Here is a 19415-nt window from a genome sequence, read left to right as displayed (position 1 = left end):
CTTGGTTCAAGGCTTGATTCCCCAGGACCCACATTAGCCAGATGCACAAGGGGGTGCATACATCTGGAGTTCGTTTGCAGTGGCTGGAGGCCCTGGCATGCCCATTCTCTTTATATATAGATATAGATATAGATATAGATATAGATATAGATATAGATATAGATATAGATATAGATATAGATAGATATAGATAAAGATATAGATATAGATCTGCCTTTTTCTCTCTGTTGCTCTCAAATAAATAAATAAAAATGAACCAAAAAAGTGTGGAGGCTCAAATCTTGTAAACACAGTGTTTACATAAAACGTGTATGCATCTTCCCATGTACTTTGACTCATCCCTAGATTATTTAATTCCTAATACAATGTGAATATTATGTAAATAGTTATACTGCATTATTTGGGAATAATGAAAGAAAAGTCTATACATGTTCAGTAGAGATCCAATTTATGAAAATAATTCAACCAACCTGCAGTTGGTTGAATCTGTGAATATGAAGGACTGACTATAATTGCAAACTTATGAAAAAGTTAAAAGAATAGTACAATCTTGAGTCCCTAAACATTAAACATTTTGCCCCATTTGTACCCTTATTCTTTTTGGGTATACATATACGGTTTTTTTAATATTCATTTATGGGCAGGAGAGATGTCTTAGTGCTTAAGGCACTTGCCTGCAAAGTCTAAGGACTCAGATTCAATTCCTCAGAACCCACATAAGCCAGATGCACAAAGTGGCACATGCATCTGGAGTTCGTTTGCAGTGGCCAGAGGCCTAGGTGTGCCCATTCTCTCCCTCTCCCTTCCCCCCCTCAAATAAGTAATATAGTTTTTTAAATATTTAGTTAAGAAGAGACTCATTGGAAAGCAGAAGGGGTTCAGTGAAGGAGGGGTATGAGATGGGGAAAGGGAAGGACAATGGAAGGGGAGTTATGATCATAGTATATTGTTTATATTTATTGTCAACAAATTTATAAATATTTATCTATTTTAACCTCTTTATTTGTAGGTAGGGTCTTACTTTAGTCCAGAATGACCTGGAACGCATTCAGGCTGGTCTCAAACTACAATGATCCTCCTACCTCTGCCTCCCACATGCTAGGTTAAAGGCAGGTGCCACCACGCCCAGTTACTTTAACTTTTTATTGACAACTTCCATATACACATGTATATGTATATATACAATATATCATGGTCATAACCCCCTCCCACCTCCCTTCCTTTTCCCCCTCCCAAATCCCCTCTCCACTGAATCTCTTTTTCTTTCCAACTAGTGTCTCTTCTATTTTTATGTCATTCTTTCCCCCTCCTATTATGCAGGACATAGGTAGTGTCTGTTAGGCAATTGTGAATGGGTGATTCAGTGATTCCCTGATTTCAACCTCAGCGTACTTGCTGTTAGTATGTAAGGAATCTACTGATTTCTGTGTATAAATTTTGAATCCTGCTATGCTGCTAAAGTGTCTATCAGCTCTAACAGTTTGCTGGTAACATCCTTAGGGTCCTTTATGTATAGAATCATGTCATCTGCAAATAACGATAACTTGATCTCTTCCTTTCCAGTTTGTATCACTTTTTTTTTTCAAAGTAGGGTTTCATTCCAGCCCAGGCTGACCCCTGGAATTCACTATGTAGTGTCAGGGTGACCTTTAACTCACCATGATCCTCCAACCTCTGCCTCCTGAGTGCTGAGATTAAAGGCTTGCACCACCACGCCTGGCTGTATCACTTTTTATGCATGTCTCTTGCCTTATTGATATGGCTAAGACTTCTAGTAATATACTTTTTTAAAGTGGGGCCAGTGGACACCCTTGTCTTGTTCCCAATTTTGGTGAAAAAGCTTTAAGTTTTTCCCCATTTAGTAATATGTTGGCTGTAGGTTTGTCATAAATAGCCTTTGTTATGTTGAGATATGTTCATTCTATTCTCAGTTTCTTTAGGACTTTTACTGTGAAAGGATGTTGGATTCTGTTGAATGCCTTTTCTGCAGATATTGAGATGACCATATGATTTTTGTCTTATAGTCCATTTATATAATATATTATATGTATTGATTTGCATATGTTGAATCATCCCTGCATCTCTGGGATAAAGCCTACTTGGTCAAGGTGAAAGATCTTTCTGCTTGCCAATATTTTGTTGAGAATATTTGCATCTACGTTCATGAGGGAGATTGATCTGTAATTTTCTGTTTTTGTTCTGTCTTTAGTTTTGGCATCAGGGTGATGCTAGCTTTGTAGAAGGACTTCAGTAGAATTCTTTCCTTTTCTATTTTATGGAAAGTTTGAGAAGTGGTTTTAGTTCTTCCATGTAGTTCTGGTAAAATTCACCAGTGAATCCATCTGGGCCTGGACTTTTTGTGATTAGGAGACTTTTTTTATAACTGCTTGGATCCATACTCGTTATAGGTCTATTTAAATGTATATCTCATCTTAATTTAATTTTGGTAGGTCATATAAATCAAGGAAATCATACATTTCTTTCAGATTTTCAAACTAAGTAACATATACATTTTTAAAGTATGTCATTAAGATTTTCTGAATTTCTTTGGTATCTATTTCAATGATGCCTTTTTTCATCTCTAATTTTATTAATTTTTGTCACTTTTCTCTTTCTTCTGGACAGATTTGCTAAAGGCTTATCAATCTTGTTTATCCTTTCAAAGAACCAACTCTCTGTTTCATTGATTCTTTGTGTATTTTATATTTCATTAATTTCCACCCTAATCTTTATTATTTCTTCCTGTCTACTGATTTTTGGTTTGCCTTGTTCTTCTTTGTCCAAGGCAAGGTGAAGCATTAAGTTTTTACTTGCAACCTTTCTAATGTCTTAATATAGGCATTTAAAACTATAAATTTCCCTCTTAGGACTGCCTCCATTGTGTCTCAAAGGTTTTGGTATGTTGTGTTCTCACTATCATTTGATTCTGTAAACATTTTGGTTTCTTTTTTGATATCTTTAATGATCCATTTATCAGTCAGTAGTATATTATTTATTTTCCTTGATTTTGTGTATGCTCACTAAGAGTTCAGGGCCACCCTGGGCCTACAGAGTGAGTTCCAAATCAGCCTGGGCTAGAGTAAGACCCTACCTTGGAAAAAAAAATGAAAACATGGCCCAAATATGTCTTGGGAATTAAAGAAGATACATTACATTTAATGGTTTTTATCTAAAACCACTCTGTTGCTTAGTCTACATGTATCTGTTTATGCATATACTTATATTATTTGCTAAGGAGAATGTAATTTTGTTTGTTTGCTTATTTTTATTTATTTATTTGAGAGTGACAGGTAGAGAGAAGGAGGGAGAGAGAGAGAGAAGGAGAGAGAATGGACATGCCAGGGCTTCCAGCCACTGCAAACGAACTCCAGACACATGGGCCCCCTTGTGCACCTGGCTAACTTCGGTCCTGGGGAATTGAGCCTCAAGCCGGGGTCCTTAGGCTTCACAGGCAAGCTCTTAACTGCAAAACCATCTCTCCAGCCCAGGAAAATGTATTTTTACCTGTACCATAAGCAAGTAAGTAGAAAATATTTAACAAAATAATGAAAGCCAGATACAATGATCATTATTTTAAAAAACGTTCAAAGGAGAAAAGAAAAAAATGTAATGTTATAAAATTACTTAGCCTCACAACTCCATAAGCAGCTGTGATTCTAGAAGCTTCCACAGGTCTGCACCTATTGATTTTCTTCTGCTAGGTACTTCAGGCCACAGGATCTTAAGGGTCAAGATCAGGAACAAAGATGGTGTGTGGACACTCAGGGAACTTTCTAGGCAATGGAAAAGGGAAATAGAATACTTCACAACCTGATGGTCTCTCTGCTCTCCCACCCCTTCCCTCCACTGACCAAGGAGCCAACATAGATGCTCCCATGTGGAGAGAAGACTGGTGACCTCTCCCCTTCCAGTTTGCACTGCTGTGAGTTGGAAGGGCTGAGCCTCCATGACAGCCTCCATGACCTCAGGCTGAGGCAGCCAGGGCACAGAGCCTGCTCTACTGCTCTGCTTCACTTCCTTCTACTAGATTGCTTACTTCCCCCAGGCACCAATGTCCAAGATAAGAGTGGTATGCAGAGTGAAACCTGGTGCATCCCCCAAGGCAAGCCAGCAAGCAGAAAGGAAGCTTTGCTTCAGCTTGATTTTAAGCTCTAGTCTACCAGCCCAACTCTGATGAAATTAGCTTTCTAAGTAGCTCTCTTCTAGGTAGACTAATTAAAGCTTTACTTTTGCAGTATAAATTTGCTGCATTTGTCCCCCTTGACATGATTTTTTTTTTTTTCTCACAGGAGGCTGGTGTCCATAAAGGATAGAATGTATGGATTTGAGATCAGGAGTACTGGCCATCATTTCTCTTGCATTCTCTTCCAATTCACCTCCCTCTTCTCCTGAACTTAGCGGGGCTCCTACTTTACCATTCTATGCATGGAGTCGCTGTGCCCTCTAATCTAGGCAGAAGGTTACAATAACCTACTCAAGAAATGGAAATCAAATTGAGAATTTTTTAAAATATTTTATTCATTTATTTGACAGAGAAAGAGGAAGAGAGAAAGAGAATGGACGCACCAGGGCCCCCAGCCACTGCAAATGAACTCCAGAACACCAGATGTGTGCACCCCCTTGTGCATCTGGCTAACATGAGTCCTAGGGAATCGAACCTGGGTCTTTTGGCTTTGCAGGCAAACGCCTTAACCACTAAGCCATTCCTCCAGCTCAAATTGAGAATGTTTTTAGTGACAAAAGCAAAATGTTCTTTTCCTAACAAATTCTTGGGCATCTGACAGAACAAGTAAGACTGAGCTACGCTTTCTAGTATATTTTGAGAATCTTCTGCTCTTGAATTTTACTAAGTAAAAGAGGAAGGATTATATTGGCCCACTCTCGCAGATGGCTGAGTTCACATGTGAGATTGATGTCACCATGCCACACAACTCCAGTCGCTCACATCCACCGCTTGGCCATCATGCCACCCCTTTAATCTCTCTGACATGCATCCTTAGTTTCTGCATATGCTTAGATGACTGTCATTTGATATGAACAACCATCTTCCCAACAAGCAACCAAGTAATATTATTTTAAGTTTCTATTTATGTACTGAAAGCATTAAAGTGCCTCAAGCTCATCAAGGCTTAGTGGTTCTAACTTGTTTTGTTTTGTTTTTCCCTAATTTTGAACAGGACTATCTTCTTTTATCTCACATGAAAGGAGTGCACCTGTCACATACAGGAAGAAGAAAATGCTCTTTTGGGTGTTGGCCCTTCTAATCCTCTGTGCTTTTCTATGGAATTACAAAGGACAAGTAAAGATTGCAGACATCGCAGATAAGTACATTTTCATCACTGGGTGTGACACGGGCTTTGGAAATTTGGCGGCTAGAACTTTTGATAAGAAAGGGTTTCATGTCATTGCTGCCTGTCTGACTGAGTCAGGATCAACAGCTTTGAAGGCAAAAACCTCAGAGAGACTTCACACGGTGCTTCTGGATGTCACTGACCCAGAGAATGTCAAGAGGACCGCCCAGTGGGTGAAAAACCACGTTGGTGAAAAAGGTGAGAGATGAGAGAAATGGGAGTAGGGACAGGCGGGGAGGGGAGGGAGGGGGTAGGGAAGTAACTAGAGCAAAATAGAAGATGCTCACATTTTAATCAAAAGAATCATTATCTCCTAAATCCCAGCAGTCTCTAATCTTAGAAGAGCTTCTGATTATGTTACAGGCTCTCTGTATATGTGAGACACGCCCAGATCATGCAGTCTTAAGCCTTACTGGGTAAATTTAGAACAGAAATGAAGGGCCTAACTTCAAAGGTAACTGGAATTCAAGTCTGCAGTCTGATAAGGCAGCAACCTCCAAATCACTATCCAGATAGCCAAGACCCACTTTTTAGCACACATGGTTCCAGAGTTCACGGCATTTCTTTTTTTGTTTTGTTTTGTTTTTGTTTTTTGTTTTTGTTTTTCGAGGTAGGGTCTCACTCTAGCCCAGGCTGTACTGGAATTCACTATGGAGTCTCAGGGTAGCCTCGAACTCACAGCAATCCTCCTATCTCTGCCTCCTAAGTGCTAGGATTAAAGGTGTGCACCACCACACCCAGCAAGTTCACACATTTCTAATAACAGGGTTGAAAATAAACTAGGGAATGTGTGTATTAGAGTCTTAAAGACAAAATAGACTAATGAGCCATTCACCATTCACTGTCTAGTAAAGTCTGACACATTCTCAATTGGAAGGGATTTATCAGCTCTGAATGAAGTCTGAAATATCTTCATGGAAGAAGATAATGGGATCCATAAAATAAAAAACAAATATATGTGCTTTTTTTCTCAATGGTGTCTTTATCACATATCTGAGACTCTGAAACTCAAATGCAATGACTTGGTGAGGTCTCCAGACAATTTTTAATGCTTGCACTTTTAACAATTCTAAATATTTATAACCATATATCAAGCCAAGTGAATGACTTCTGTTTTAATGCCAAAAATAAACTTGAACTAGATTTCTATTGGTCTTTGTTCCTATAGAATATATTATAAATATACTACTCTGGCTTTGCCATTTTGCAAGGTAGGAAAAACAGAACAACTTGCTCTATTTTTGGGAAGAGATAGCAGGAAGTCTCATAAAGTCTCAAAATTTGACAGTTGGATCCAGGAATAGACTAACAGTAACTAAGACTGAACTCCAGTAATTGAAGTTCATGATTTCAATTTACTCCCCGACTCTGTTAGCTACCATCGCCTCAAGCAGCAAAATTATTTCAAAGCAAGAATATGACCACAAAGAGGAAACCTTTCCTGACTCCCAGCAGTGTGTGAAAAGCAGGTGTTGTGTTTTCATGAAAGATGACCATAGGGCTGGAAAGATGGCTCAGCTGTTAAAGGTGCTTGCTTGCACAGCCTGAGAATCCGGGTTCCATTCCCCAGTGCCCATATAAAGCCAGATGCGCAAAGTGGCGCACGCACATTTACAGGGGCAAGAGGCCCTGGTGAACCCATTCTCATTCTTTCCCTCTCTCTCTCTCTCTCTCTGACTCTCTTTCCTCACTCTCCCTTTCTCTTTCTTCTAGCAAATAAATAAATAAAATTTGGGGGCAAAAAGATATCCGTATAAATGCACCTTCTGCCGTATCTCCTTCTCCCCCCCCCCCCCCCCCCCCCCCCCCCCCCGCTGTAGGTCTCTGGGGTCTGATCAATAACGCTGGTGTCCTTGGTGTGCTGGCTCCCACCGACTGGCTCACAGTGGAGGACTACAGAGAACCTATTGAAGTGAACCTGTTTGGACTCATCAATGTGACACTAAATATGCTTCCCTTGGTCAAAAAAGCTCAAGGGAGGGTTATCAACGTCTCTAGCATCGGAGGCCGGCTTGCATTCGGTGGAGGGGGCTACACTCCATCCAAATATGCAGTGGAGGGCTTCAACGACAGTTTAAGGTAAAGCAAATTAATTGACTTAGGAAATAATAACTGCTAATACCTACTGCATACTTAGTATGTATCAGACACTCTTTCAACACTTTAAATTATTTCTACTTTCCAGATGTTACCCCTGAAAACTAACAGAGATATTTACAACCAGCTAATAAATGATAGAACTGAGATTTGAATCCAACTCTATGTTGGGTCTAACTTTTTTCTTTTTCTTTTTGTGTTAATGTATGATGCACATAGTCAGGTGCGTTTATAGTCAACAGGTCAGCTTTGCAAACAGGGCAACATCTGCAGGGTAGGTCTCGCCATTGCTTCTACTGGCAGTTGTAGACAGAACAGTACCATCTTATCTAAACCTTCGGTAGAAAAGTGTCATTTCTTAAGTGGCTGTCACAATACCCTCTGGGATTTGTAACTGTGTTCAGTAGGAGGGGTATGCTTCCTCCATCTTACCTGCAATTAGAACTTGTCACTGTCAGTTCAAAGATATAAAATATAAGTGGTCCTTTAAGCAAGGTTCTGGCAGGAAAGGATGGCATGTTAAAATTATAGAGAGGGGCTAGAGAGATGCATCTGTTCAGGCACTTGCCTACAGAACCTAATGACCTGAGTTTAATTCCCCTGTACCCATGTAGAGCCAGATGCATAAAGTGGTGCATGCATCTGGAGTCTGTTTGCAGCAGCTGGAGGCCCTGGTGTGTCCATTCTGTCTCCCTTCAATCTCTCTCTGCTTGCAAATAAATAAAATTATTTTTTTAATTATAGAGAGATAGAGGGATGGCTTAGCAGTTAAGATGCTTGCCTGTGAAGCCTAAGGACCGTGTTTCAATTTCACAGAACCCACATAAGCCAGATGCACATGGTGGCATGTGAATCTGGAGTTCATTTGCAGTGGCTAGAAGCCCTGGTATTCCCATTCTCTCTCCCTCTCTCTGAATATCTAATAGAACATACATAAATAAATATTTAGAAATTATAAAGAGGGGCTGGAGAGATGGCTTAATGGTTAAGCACTTGCCTGTGAAGCCTAAGGACCCTGGTTCAAGGCTTGATTCCCCAGGACCCATGTAAGCCAGATACACAAGGTGGTGGTGTGTTCCTCTGGTGTTCATTTGCAGTGACTAGAGGCCCTGATGCACCCATTCTCTCAGTCTCTCTCTCTCTCTACCTCTTTCTCTCTGTCTATCACTCTCAAATAAATAAATAAAAATTAATTATAAAGAGAATAGAGTTTACTAAAATTAGTATCTTGAAACACATGGGAGGTATATAGAGATAGAGAAATATTAGAGGATAGTGAAGTACCTAGGGGGCAAACAATAGTTAAGGGAAATTTATTTCCACGTACTAAGGGATGAGGAGACAGGGAAGTTTCCAGAATCTGGAAACAGGGAGAGTCTGTCAGCTTTAGCTGAAGGATGAAATAATCACTGATGACACCATAGAAGGAATCTCTCTCCCTCTTTTTGGTTTTTCGAGGTAGGGTCTCACTCTAACCCAGGCTGACCTGGAATTCACTATGGAGTCTCAGGGTGGCCTCGAGCTCATGGTGATCCTCCTACCTCTGCCTCCCTGAGTGCTGGGATTAAAGGTGTGTGCCACCATGCCAGGCTCTACTCCCTCTTTCTTTCTCTCTTTCTCTCTCTCTCTTTTATCCTGTGTAACTAGTAAAAGTGAGCCTCCTGGAATGTAGTGCAGGCAGAAAGGTCTAGATAAGCAAAAGGAAGATAGTTAAGTTGTACTATAATAGACAAGCGAGCAGATTAAATGTAGTTGTTGGATGTTGGTTTACTTAAAAAATTTTTTTTTACATTTCCTTTTATTTATTTATTTGAGAGCAACAGAGAGAGAAAGAGGCAGATAGAGAGAATGGGAGCACCAGGGCCTCCAACCCCTGCAAACGAACTCCAGATACATGTGCCCCCTTGTGCATCTGGCTAACGTGGGTCCTGGGGAGTCAAGCCTCAAACCAGGGTCCTTGGGCTTCATGGGCAAGCACTTAACTGCTAACCCATCTCTCCAGCCCTTAAAAATATTTTTTATTTATTTGCAAGCAGAGGAAAAGAGAGAGAGAGTGAGAGAATGAGCATGCCAGGGCCTCTTGCCACTGCACATGAATTCCAGATGCATGGCCACTCTGTGCATCTGTCTTTACATGGGTACTAGAGAATTGAACTCAGGTCATCAGGCTATGCAGCAAATGCCTTTAACCACTGAGCATGTCTCCACGCCACTTGACTACATTTTTTAACATTTTTTGGCTTTTTTATTTTTTATCTATCTATTAGAAACAGACAGGGGGAGAGAGAGAGATGGAGAGAATGGGTGCACCAGGGCCTCTAGTCACTATAAACAAGCTCCAGACATCTGGCTTAAGTGGGACCTAAAGAATCAAACCTGGGTTCTTAGGCTTCCCAGGCAAGTGTCTTAACTGCCACTCCATCTCTCCAGCTCTGACTTACTTTTAATTCATTCATTTATTTATTCAGTTGGCATTTTCTGAAGGCATATGTCAGAGTTTATGATCTATACCACAGAGTAGATTACTGAGATTAGTAAAGATTGAATAATTCCATTCTGCCAGTAATCTGGTTGCCAAGTTTGATTCTGCTAGAAAATAAACACAATAAATTTGAAATAATGCTTCCAGAACATTAATGAAAAAATTGAATTACCTGGAGATCTTGTAAAAAATGCAGATTTTAGCCAGGCGTGGTGGTGCACACTTTTAATCCCAGCACTCAGGAGGCAAGGTAGGAGGATTGCCATGAGTTCAAGGCCACCCTGAGACTACATAGTGAATTCCAGGTCAGCCTGGGCTAGAAAGAGATCCTACCTCAAAAAAACAAAAAAAATAAATAAATAAAAATTTTTAAGTGCAGATTTTAATGGAATGAGTCTGAATTGTGACCTGGGATTCTGCTTTTCTAACAAGCTACCATATGCTGCATGTGGTTCCGGAATCACATTTTGAATGGCAACGTCATGGACAACTTCCTTTATCCTCCTCAGATGACCTTTGGTTCTACTCTACACTCAGCAATAGCATAATAAAATTCTTAGTATAATTAGAATTCACTCACCTTTGAAAATACATTTCAAATGAAGTGTTTGGGGAATTTTCAGTGCAGCTATACAATGTCTAACAGTAACCAATAAAGTGTTTATTTCTTTATGGATCACGGGATTAGTATTTGAAATGGAATCATGCAAGCAAGCCTGACCAAGATATCTGCACAAAGAAGGATTTAGGGCAGTTCAATTGAGAGAGGCTGGGACTCTTGTAAGGTGCATTTTGCCTAGCAAGCAAAATATTTCATATTGATTTTACTTATTTTGTAAGCTTAGTAGAGTGGCCGGTCCCTATGTTGTATACTATTTTTATGAGTCGATGGTTTCCCCGCTCCTCCAATATCCTCTTGGAACTACTATTTCCCAGACTTATCAGAGATCATTTGGAAGGTGAATAAAATAAAATTAAGTTTATTCATTTATTTACTTGAGAGAGAGAAGCAGATAAAGAGATGAGAGAGAATGGGCACACCAGTTGCCACCAGCCACTGCAAATGGACTCCAGACGCATGTGCTACCTTGTATATCTGGCTTACATGGGTACTGAGGAATCAAACCTGAGTCCTTGGGCTTCACAGACAAGTGCCTTAACTGCTAAGCCATCTCTCCAGCCCTAAATCAAGTTTAAAATAATCTTTATCTTAATGCCACATGCCTTTCAAAATATCTCAAGCTAATTTACATTTTAGTTTAGTAAAATGTATTTAAAACTGCATAATAGTTAACATAACTATTAAGTGAAGATTTTAATGGAATGAAAACAAAATCTAAAACTTAATAAATTACATTTTAAGTGCACATCTACAGGTTTTAAGAAATTTTATAGTAAGTACTGAGAGTGTAGCTCAGTGACAGAGCCCTTGGCTAGCATGCACAAGGCCCTGAGTTCAAGCCCCATCACAGCAAAAAAGAAAATCCTTCAGCCAGCTGTGGTGGCACAGCCCCTTAGTCCCAGCACTCAGGAGACTGAGGTAGAAGGCTAGCCAGCCTGGGGCTACAAAGGGACTTCCAGGTTGCAATAAGCTAGAATGAGACCCTATCTCAAAAAAAAAAAAAAAATTATGTTGAGGATGTCTATAAATGAGTAATTATCTGTTTATGTATCCTGTTGGACATATACATTAAATTTAGAAAATGATTGCTTAAAGACTGGTTTGTAATACATTGTCTGGCTGCCAAGAAAGGGGCACAAAGTCAGACCTGGTGACGCACCCTTTTAATCTCCAGCATTCAAGAAGCTGAGGTAGGATCACTGTGAGCTCAAGGCCAGCGTGGGCTACCGAAGGAGTTTCAGGTCAGCCTAGAATAGAGTGAAGACCCTACCTTGAAAAAATAAAAAGGAAAGAAAAAGCTAAGAAAGGGGCACCAAGATCTCTCTGCAACCTCAGTGCCCAGTAAGCAAGTAGCCTTCGGGTTTTCTGTAGTGTTGCTAAAAAGCAAAATCTAAAATTAAGTAAATCACATCTTATGTTCACAATTAGAGCTTTCAAGAAACTTATGGTAAGAAAATTTGTGGTAACGATGAGAAGGCTTGATCAGCCACACAGGGATCCAGTGAGGCAAGTCCGGGTCCTTCAGCATCCCCTTTCACCATACAGCTCCCCCACCCCCACGTCCTAAACCTGAAGGAAGACCTGGCCGGGAAAGGACTGTCCCGCCCAGATACACGCCTGCACTGCTGTTAACCAGCCTCACTTTACCACCTTGAACTTCAGTCTCCTCTCCTGCAAAGTGACAGGGTAGAACAAGGTGCTTGTTTCCAACATGGCCAACTCCATGAGTCTAAGAAAAGACTCATGGGGAGAAAACGTCACCCAAATGGCAAACTAGTCTCCAAATAAAGCTGAACTAAACATAAAACATGATTTGTAAAAGAAAAACCAACATGACTTGTGATGTAAGTTGCTGGTAAGAATGTTTGCCTAGCAGAAGTAAAGCCCTCGGGTGGATCCCCCACACCACAAAAACTTAAATGAAAAATATGTTAAAGATACCTTTAACTTTTATCTTTTTACAGGAGGGACATGAAAGCTTTTGGTGTGCATGTCTCATGCATTGAACCAGGACTGTTCAAAACAGATTTGGCGGATCCAATCAAGACAACTGAGAAAAAGCTCGCCATTTGGAAGCACCTGTCTCCAGATATCAAACAACAATATGGAGAAGGCTACATTGAAAAATGTGAGTACGGAGTAGACCCAGTGTCTTCGAGGATCCATGTCCTAGTCAGCATAAAGGGGGCTCAAATCCAATGAAAACACAAGTCACCAGAATAGCACTCCAATGTGGATATTAATTCCAGTGTCACCTCTTGCTTCTCTGAATGCTAACAGTTACTAAACATTTATTAAGTGCCAAGTTCTATGCTAAGCACTTCTGAATTATTATTATATCACTTATTATTAACATATATTCTTATTAATATATATTATTAATATTATTATATCACTTATGTCTTAAAAGAATTACTGGAATAGTGAACAGAGGTTTTGAAGGCTGAAATGCTCTAGCTAAGGTCAACCAATGCCTCCTGGGTGTCCCCAAACCTGAGGCCAGGCAGGTTGGCTCTGGGGCTCATGTTCTTCATCTCGCCACATAGTTCCTCGTTTTACTAAGCACAAACCATTCTCTCAACATTGTTCATGGATCTGTAGAAGTGACAAAATGAAATAAAATAAAACAGACAGCCCCAGACTCTGACCCATACAGTCTAGTTAACAACAAAAGGTAACCAAGTAAAACCGTGTAACGATGAGACTATCCAGCCAGCAAGAAAACTGATCCTCCTCAGACTCGTCCCAGGGACACAGAAGCAGTGGGGTTATCTCTAACTACCCACAGAATTCAGGCCAGGACAAAGCACTGTTGAGTAAGAAGCTTTGATGGGACAGGTCAGGTTTGAATAAGGCTAAGGAAAAAAAAAAAATAAAAACAGGAAGGAATTATTTGGGTGGAGGAAACTTTTAGGAACAGAAACATGGAAGGGGAAATGGAAGAAAAGGTAACATGAGTCAAAAGACTGAGTCAGGAGGGAAGAATAATAATCAAGATTACAGAAGGGTGATTAATACCTATAGCTATTTACTAGGAATTTGTCATCATTCTAAGTACTTTACACACCCACTCTCATTCACAACCCCAAACTTTGAGTGGATGTATTAACTCCTTCATGTCATAGCAACAGAAGCCTAGAGAGACAATATACTTGAAATTCCACAATTTAATCCAGCCAGTCCAACTCTGCCATTCATTCTCAGATAGTCAATATGAGCAATACTTGAACAACTTTGGTCAAACTTCCTGTATAAGAAGGATCTCCCTTCTACCTCAAACTTTTTGGACCTGTTAATGTTAACTTGATCCTCAAATAATTCTGAGATCTTACTTAAAGTTGGGTCCACCTCACTACCTTGTCACTCTATCCTTCCAAACTGTGCTTCTGCCTTTTTATCAGTTGACAATTGTACACTGATAACTGTGGCAAGATTTCAGGTCAGCTGATTGAAGGTGGTGCTAAGAGCCAAATCAGAACAACAGGGGGAGGTTTTCAAATTAATAAGCACCCCTCACAACCACCACAACATAAAACACACACACGAAGAATTGAAAATATTGATTAAAACATCAGTAAACAAACCTTGCAAATGACTTGCTGTAGGGTTACAGCCCCTACTACCAAAAGCTCCATTTCTCATAGTAATTGAACGTCTCATAGGTTTGGTCAAGGACTAAACTTAACCCTTCAGACTTAATACTTCAGAAACAAAGTCCCTCATTATAAGTGCTTTCTCTGCTTGATATTAACACTGATGTTCTTTGAATGCCTATGTCACCAAATTCTATTCGAAATTATTTTTTATTTTTAATTAGCATATAACATTTATATGTATTTATGGGGTACAGTATGATGTTTCAGTTTATGTGTACATCAGGGTAATTGATTACCTCAAACACCTATCATTTCTTTGGATTAAGAGCATTCAGAATTCTCTCTAGTAAGAAATATCAAGCCGGGTGTGGTGGCGCACACCTTTAATCCCAGCACTTGGGAGGCAGAGGTAGGAGGATTGCCTTGAGTTCAAGGCCACCCTGAGAATACAGAGTATACTCCAGGTCAGCCTAGACTAGAGTGAAACCCTACCTCAAAAAACCAAAAAAAAAATCAAAAGACATGGAACCTAATTTTATATCTATTGCCTTATTAATCTTTTCCAAGTAAGAATTCAGGGATCAGGGCTGGAGAGATGGCTTAGCGGTTAAGTGTTTGCCTGTGAAGCCTAAGGACCCCGGTTTGAGGCTTGTTTCCCCAGGACCCACGTTAGCCAGATGCACAAGGGGCACATGCATCTGGAGTTCGTTTGCAGAGGCTGGAGGCCCTGGCGCTCTCATATTCTCTCTCTCTCTCTCTCTCTCTCTCTCTCTCTTCTTTCTCTCTGTCTCTCTCCCTATCTGCCTCTTTCTCTCTCCATCTGTCACTTTCAAATAAATAAAAATAAACAAAAACATTTTTTTTAAAAAGAATTCAGGGATCAGCCAAATGTATAGTCCCAAAGTACACCATAAATTTAAGGTCATCTTTTTGTATTTCCCAACCTGAACAGTAATTTGAAATAGCCACCAACATCTTTAGGTTCTTTGAGTAATTTGTAGTGAGTGGGTCTCATGTTAGAATAGCTGTTAGAAAAAAACAAGAGATAAATATTCACAAGGAGGATGTGAAGGAAAAGGATGCCTTTGCATACTATGGGTGGAAATGTAAATTAAAACAGCCATTATGAAAACCAGTAGGCAAGTTCCTCAAAAATGCAAAGTCAAGCTGGACCATGGTGGCACATGTCTGTAATCCCAGCACTTGGGAGGCTGAGATGGGAGGAACACTATAAGTTTGAGGCCAGCCTGAGACTACATGGTGAATTCCAGGCCAGCCTGAACTGAAAAAAGACCCTACCTCAAAAATGGGGAGGGGGGGGCTGGAGAGATGGCTTAGCATTTAAGTTGCTTGCCAACAAAGCCAAAGGACCAAGGTTCAGTTCCCCAGTACCCAAATAAAGACAGATGCACAAGGTGGTGTATGCATCTGGAATTTGTTTGCAGTGTCTGGAGGCGCTGGAGTATCCATTCTGTCTTTCTAGCTGCCTCTCTCTCTCTCTCTCTCTCTCTCTCTCTCTCTCTCAAATACATTTAAAAAAATTTTTTAAACATTGAAAGTGAAGCTACCATATGATACTTATGTGTTCTTAAAATATATCTGAGGTGTGTCCTGCACATCCTTGTCAACATTTCTGCCTTTTGGGGGTTCTGGTAGCCATTCTAAGGAATACAAAGTGGTGAACAGTGATGAAGAATACTGAAAGAACTCACACACCTGTAAAGTAAAGCATTCAGATGCTAACAGGCTAGTTTTATGTTTTCTTTTGAGAAATGTCTGTTCAGGTTTTTTTTTTCTTCTGTTTTTAAATAAGGCTGGTTTTTTGTTCCTAATGAATTGTTTGAGTTTCTTTGATATTTTGTATGTTAACCCCTTATTTCCCATTCCATAGCTTATCTCTTCATTCTTCTGTTTCCTTTGTTATACATAAGATAACAAGATGTTTCGTTTGACAAAGTCCCATCCATCTACTTTGGCTTTTGTGGTCTGTGTTTTGGGGACTCATATCTAAAAAGTTATTACGTGGAACAACCTCAAAAAAGTTACCCCAGGGCTGGAGAGATGGTTTAGTGGTTGCACACTTGCCTGTGAAGCCTAAGGACCCCGGTTCAAGGCTCGATTCCCCATGACCCACGTTAGCCAGATGCACAAGGGGGCGCATGCGTCTGGAGTTCATTTGCAGTGGCTGGAGGCCCTGGTGCACCCATTCTTTCTCTCTCGCTCTGTCTGTCTGTCTGCCTCTTTCTCTCTCTGTCGCTCTCAAATAAATAAATAAAAATGAACAAAAAAAAAAGTTACCCCAAAGCCAGGCATGGTGGTACACACCTTTAATCCCCGCACTAGCTGTGAGTTTGAGACCACCCTGAGACTCCATAGTGAATTCCAGGTCAGCCTAGGCTAGAGTGAGACCCTCCCTCGAAAAACCAAAAAAAAAAAAAAAAAAATACCCCAATGTTTTAGAGTTTGAAGTGTTAGGTTGAAATTGTTGATCCATTCTGAGTTGAATTTTGTACATGGTATGAGGGGAAGATCAGTTTCATTCCCCTGCATTAGATACTCAGTTTTCTGAGCACCTTTGACACTGCTTTTTTGTTTGTTGTTTGTTTTTGTTTCTCAAGGTAGGGTTTCACTGTAGTCCAAGCAGACCTGGGTAGTCTCAGGGCAGCCTTGAACTCACAGCGATCCTCCCACCTCTGCTTCCCAAGTGCTGGGATTAAAGGTGTGCGCCACCACACCTGGCTCCAGCAACTTTGAATGAAGAGGCAGAAGCTCCAAAGTATTACCAGTCCCGGTACTTTCTGCCTAGAAGAGTCTTAGCCCATCAGCCAGACACTTCATTTTTCTGAGAACTGGGATACTTTTAGCTTCTTGACTCCAAGGAGGATTCTCTCTTTGTTCACATGTGGTATGCGAGTGTGCTCTCCACCCACAGGTGTGTGCACACACGTACAAGTGCATTGCACACCCACAGTTCCTACAAACACAGCACTCCCCTAAACAAATTAAGCATCACACTCATGACCCAAATCAAGGGACTCATGGACTCGATAAAGGATCTTTCCCACATGCCTCAAAGCAATAATCCTCGAAGTCTAGTCCTCAGGACCAGTGTGTCAGCACCTCTTTGAAACTTGTCAGAAATGCAAATACCAGGACCACATACCTAAATGACTCAGAAATTCTATAGTTGGAACCTAGAAGTTAGAATTTTAACAAGCCCTCTAAGAGTGTGCTGTCTGCACAAAGTTGGAGAGACAGCGGTCTAAAGACAGCATTGCCACATGTTTACCTGAGGAACAGAAAATGATTCAAAATAAAGTCCCTCACATACAGCCTCCCCTTTGTTCTCCAGCCTCCTGCTCTGCTCTTCCTCTTCCTCCAGGAGTAAGTGTGTCGTTGTCTGTTCTTACAGGTCTAAACAAACTGAAGAGCACTACGTCCTCCGTGAACGTGGACCTCTCTCTGGTGGTCGAGTGCATGGACCACGCTCTAACAAGTGTCTTCCCAAAGACTCGCTATATTGCTGGAAAAGATGCCAAGACATTTTGGATACCTCTGTCTCATATGCCAGCAGTGTTGCAAGACTTTTTATTGTTGAAACAGAAAGTAGAACTGGCTAATCCCAAAGCAGTGTGACTCACTGGCCACAAGTGCCTGCCCCGGGCTGTGAGATGAGCTGCTGTGAGTCTCCTTCGTTACCTGCTCCAAGTTGGACTTGTTTAGATCACGTTTCTGGATTCAAAAGAAGGAGTTGCAACATCCCAGCGCTGTTTCAGAGTCCCTTCTCAAGTCTTCTTTGAAAACACAGATAGACAGGGGCCCATCAAGAGGCCAGTCCTACCTGACTTTGAGGCTTTGTCCTCTTGGTAGGATGAAAGAAATAGAAAAGACTGCCCCATTCAAGATGTGTATATCCCTGCCTACTCCATACTTACTGGGTAATCCAGACCATTAAATGCTATCTCTTATCAAAATACTGAGAGGTAAGTAGGATCCTTTCCTAAGTGGATCCATGTGCTCTGTTGTCTTGCTGAGAATAAGGCTGAAGGACTAAAATTCACTCAGTTCTGATAAGATTCAATGGAAAGAAGGAAAGGAAGAAAGATAAAGCATGATGTTGCACTGGTATAAACCAAGGGAAAATGAAAAACAGTAAGGAGAACTTGAACTAGAATGGAGGAAAAAAAAAAAAAAAACAAGAAAATAAGTGAGGACTATGAAAAAGAATGTATGTGAAGGCTAGGAGACTCCAGAACAATACAAGCCTCCTGTCCTGCAATGACTAGAAGATGAAAATCCTGCCTGAGGTCATGTGTGATCATTAACATGCACACATTTATGGTGGGAAAATGGAAATAACAGACAAATCAATCATTTGTAAATAATAGAAATATAGTATATTTACATTATTTTTCTGGTAAATGTAAAAATAACAGGTCCAGACTATCTGGTATTCCTTATACCTGAGCTGGTTGAAAATTCTGCACCTTAGGTATCTCTGAAGACCCAGAGAGCTCAACTAAAAGGCTTCCTTTGGCTACAGTTACAATGTGACTAACTCTGCATCTTGCTCATACTCATGGTTCTCTATGGGTCAACCCTAGGCTCACACCCCACCCAGAAGATGCAGCTAACACCAGGACCACTCACAAAAGTTGACTGTGGGAAGAATCCTGGAGTGGGAGACTTCAACCCTTTTACAAATAACATAGTACAAAAAAATGCCAGAAGCATCATCTAGTGCACAAGCGTCCCTGCACTTACATACACTTAACCTACTATGAAGAAAACTGCTGGAAATGTTGTTCACTTGAAGGAATCAGCAAGTCATTTCATTCGCCTTTCCTGAAAGTTCTCCAAATGCTAAGATTTAAGTGTTTTGCTGACTAAAAAATCCATGGTGTTAGTCCACTTGGATAATGTGCTCATCCCTTCTTCAACAAAAGGGAAAGAAAAATCACAACAGGAAAGAGAGAGAATTCTTATGCAGTATGAGCCAAATTATTGTCACTACCTGTAAAGGCATTCCCGTCTTGGTCCAAGCCCAAGAGGCAGTTCACATGTAGAACTCTGGTTTCATGTGATTGCAGCTAAGCACCTCACAGCTGAAGCTGCAAGTGGCAGATTCTGGGCTCCATTGCACTGTTTCAGATTCTGTGTCTTTCTGACTCTCAAGACCTCCCAGCACTGCTAAGACTTTAAAATCTAAAGGAAACTCCCTTGACGCTCTTCCCAGTACACCCAAACTTATCAATTCTGTTACTTTC

General features: G+C 40.6%; 1 protein-coding gene across 1 annotated transcript; it reads left to right on the top strand.

The window, feature by feature from the left end:
- Positions 1-5186: 5186 nt before the first annotated feature.
- Dhrs9 (dehydrogenase/reductase 9) lies at positions 5187-17784 on the top strand. The gene is made up of 4 exons (XM_004651930.2): positions 5187-5549; positions 7172-7430; positions 12517-12680; positions 17561-17784. Exons 1-4 carry the CDS (start codon positions 5237-5239, stop codon positions 17782-17784), a joined length of 960 nt encoding a protein of 319 aa, XP_004651987.2. The 5' UTR covers positions 5187-5236.
- The last annotated feature ends 1631 nt before the right edge of the window (positions 17785-19415 follow it).

Source organism: Jaculus jaculus, chromosome 4 (assembly GCF_020740685.1).
Source record: "Jaculus jaculus isolate mJacJac1 chromosome 4, mJacJac1.mat.Y.cur, whole genome shotgun sequence".
Lineage (NCBI taxonomy): Eukaryota > Metazoa > Chordata > Mammalia > Rodentia > Dipodidae > Jaculus > Jaculus jaculus.
Note: the sequence above shows the minus strand (reverse complement) of the source record. Positions and strands in the feature narration are given on the sequence as shown.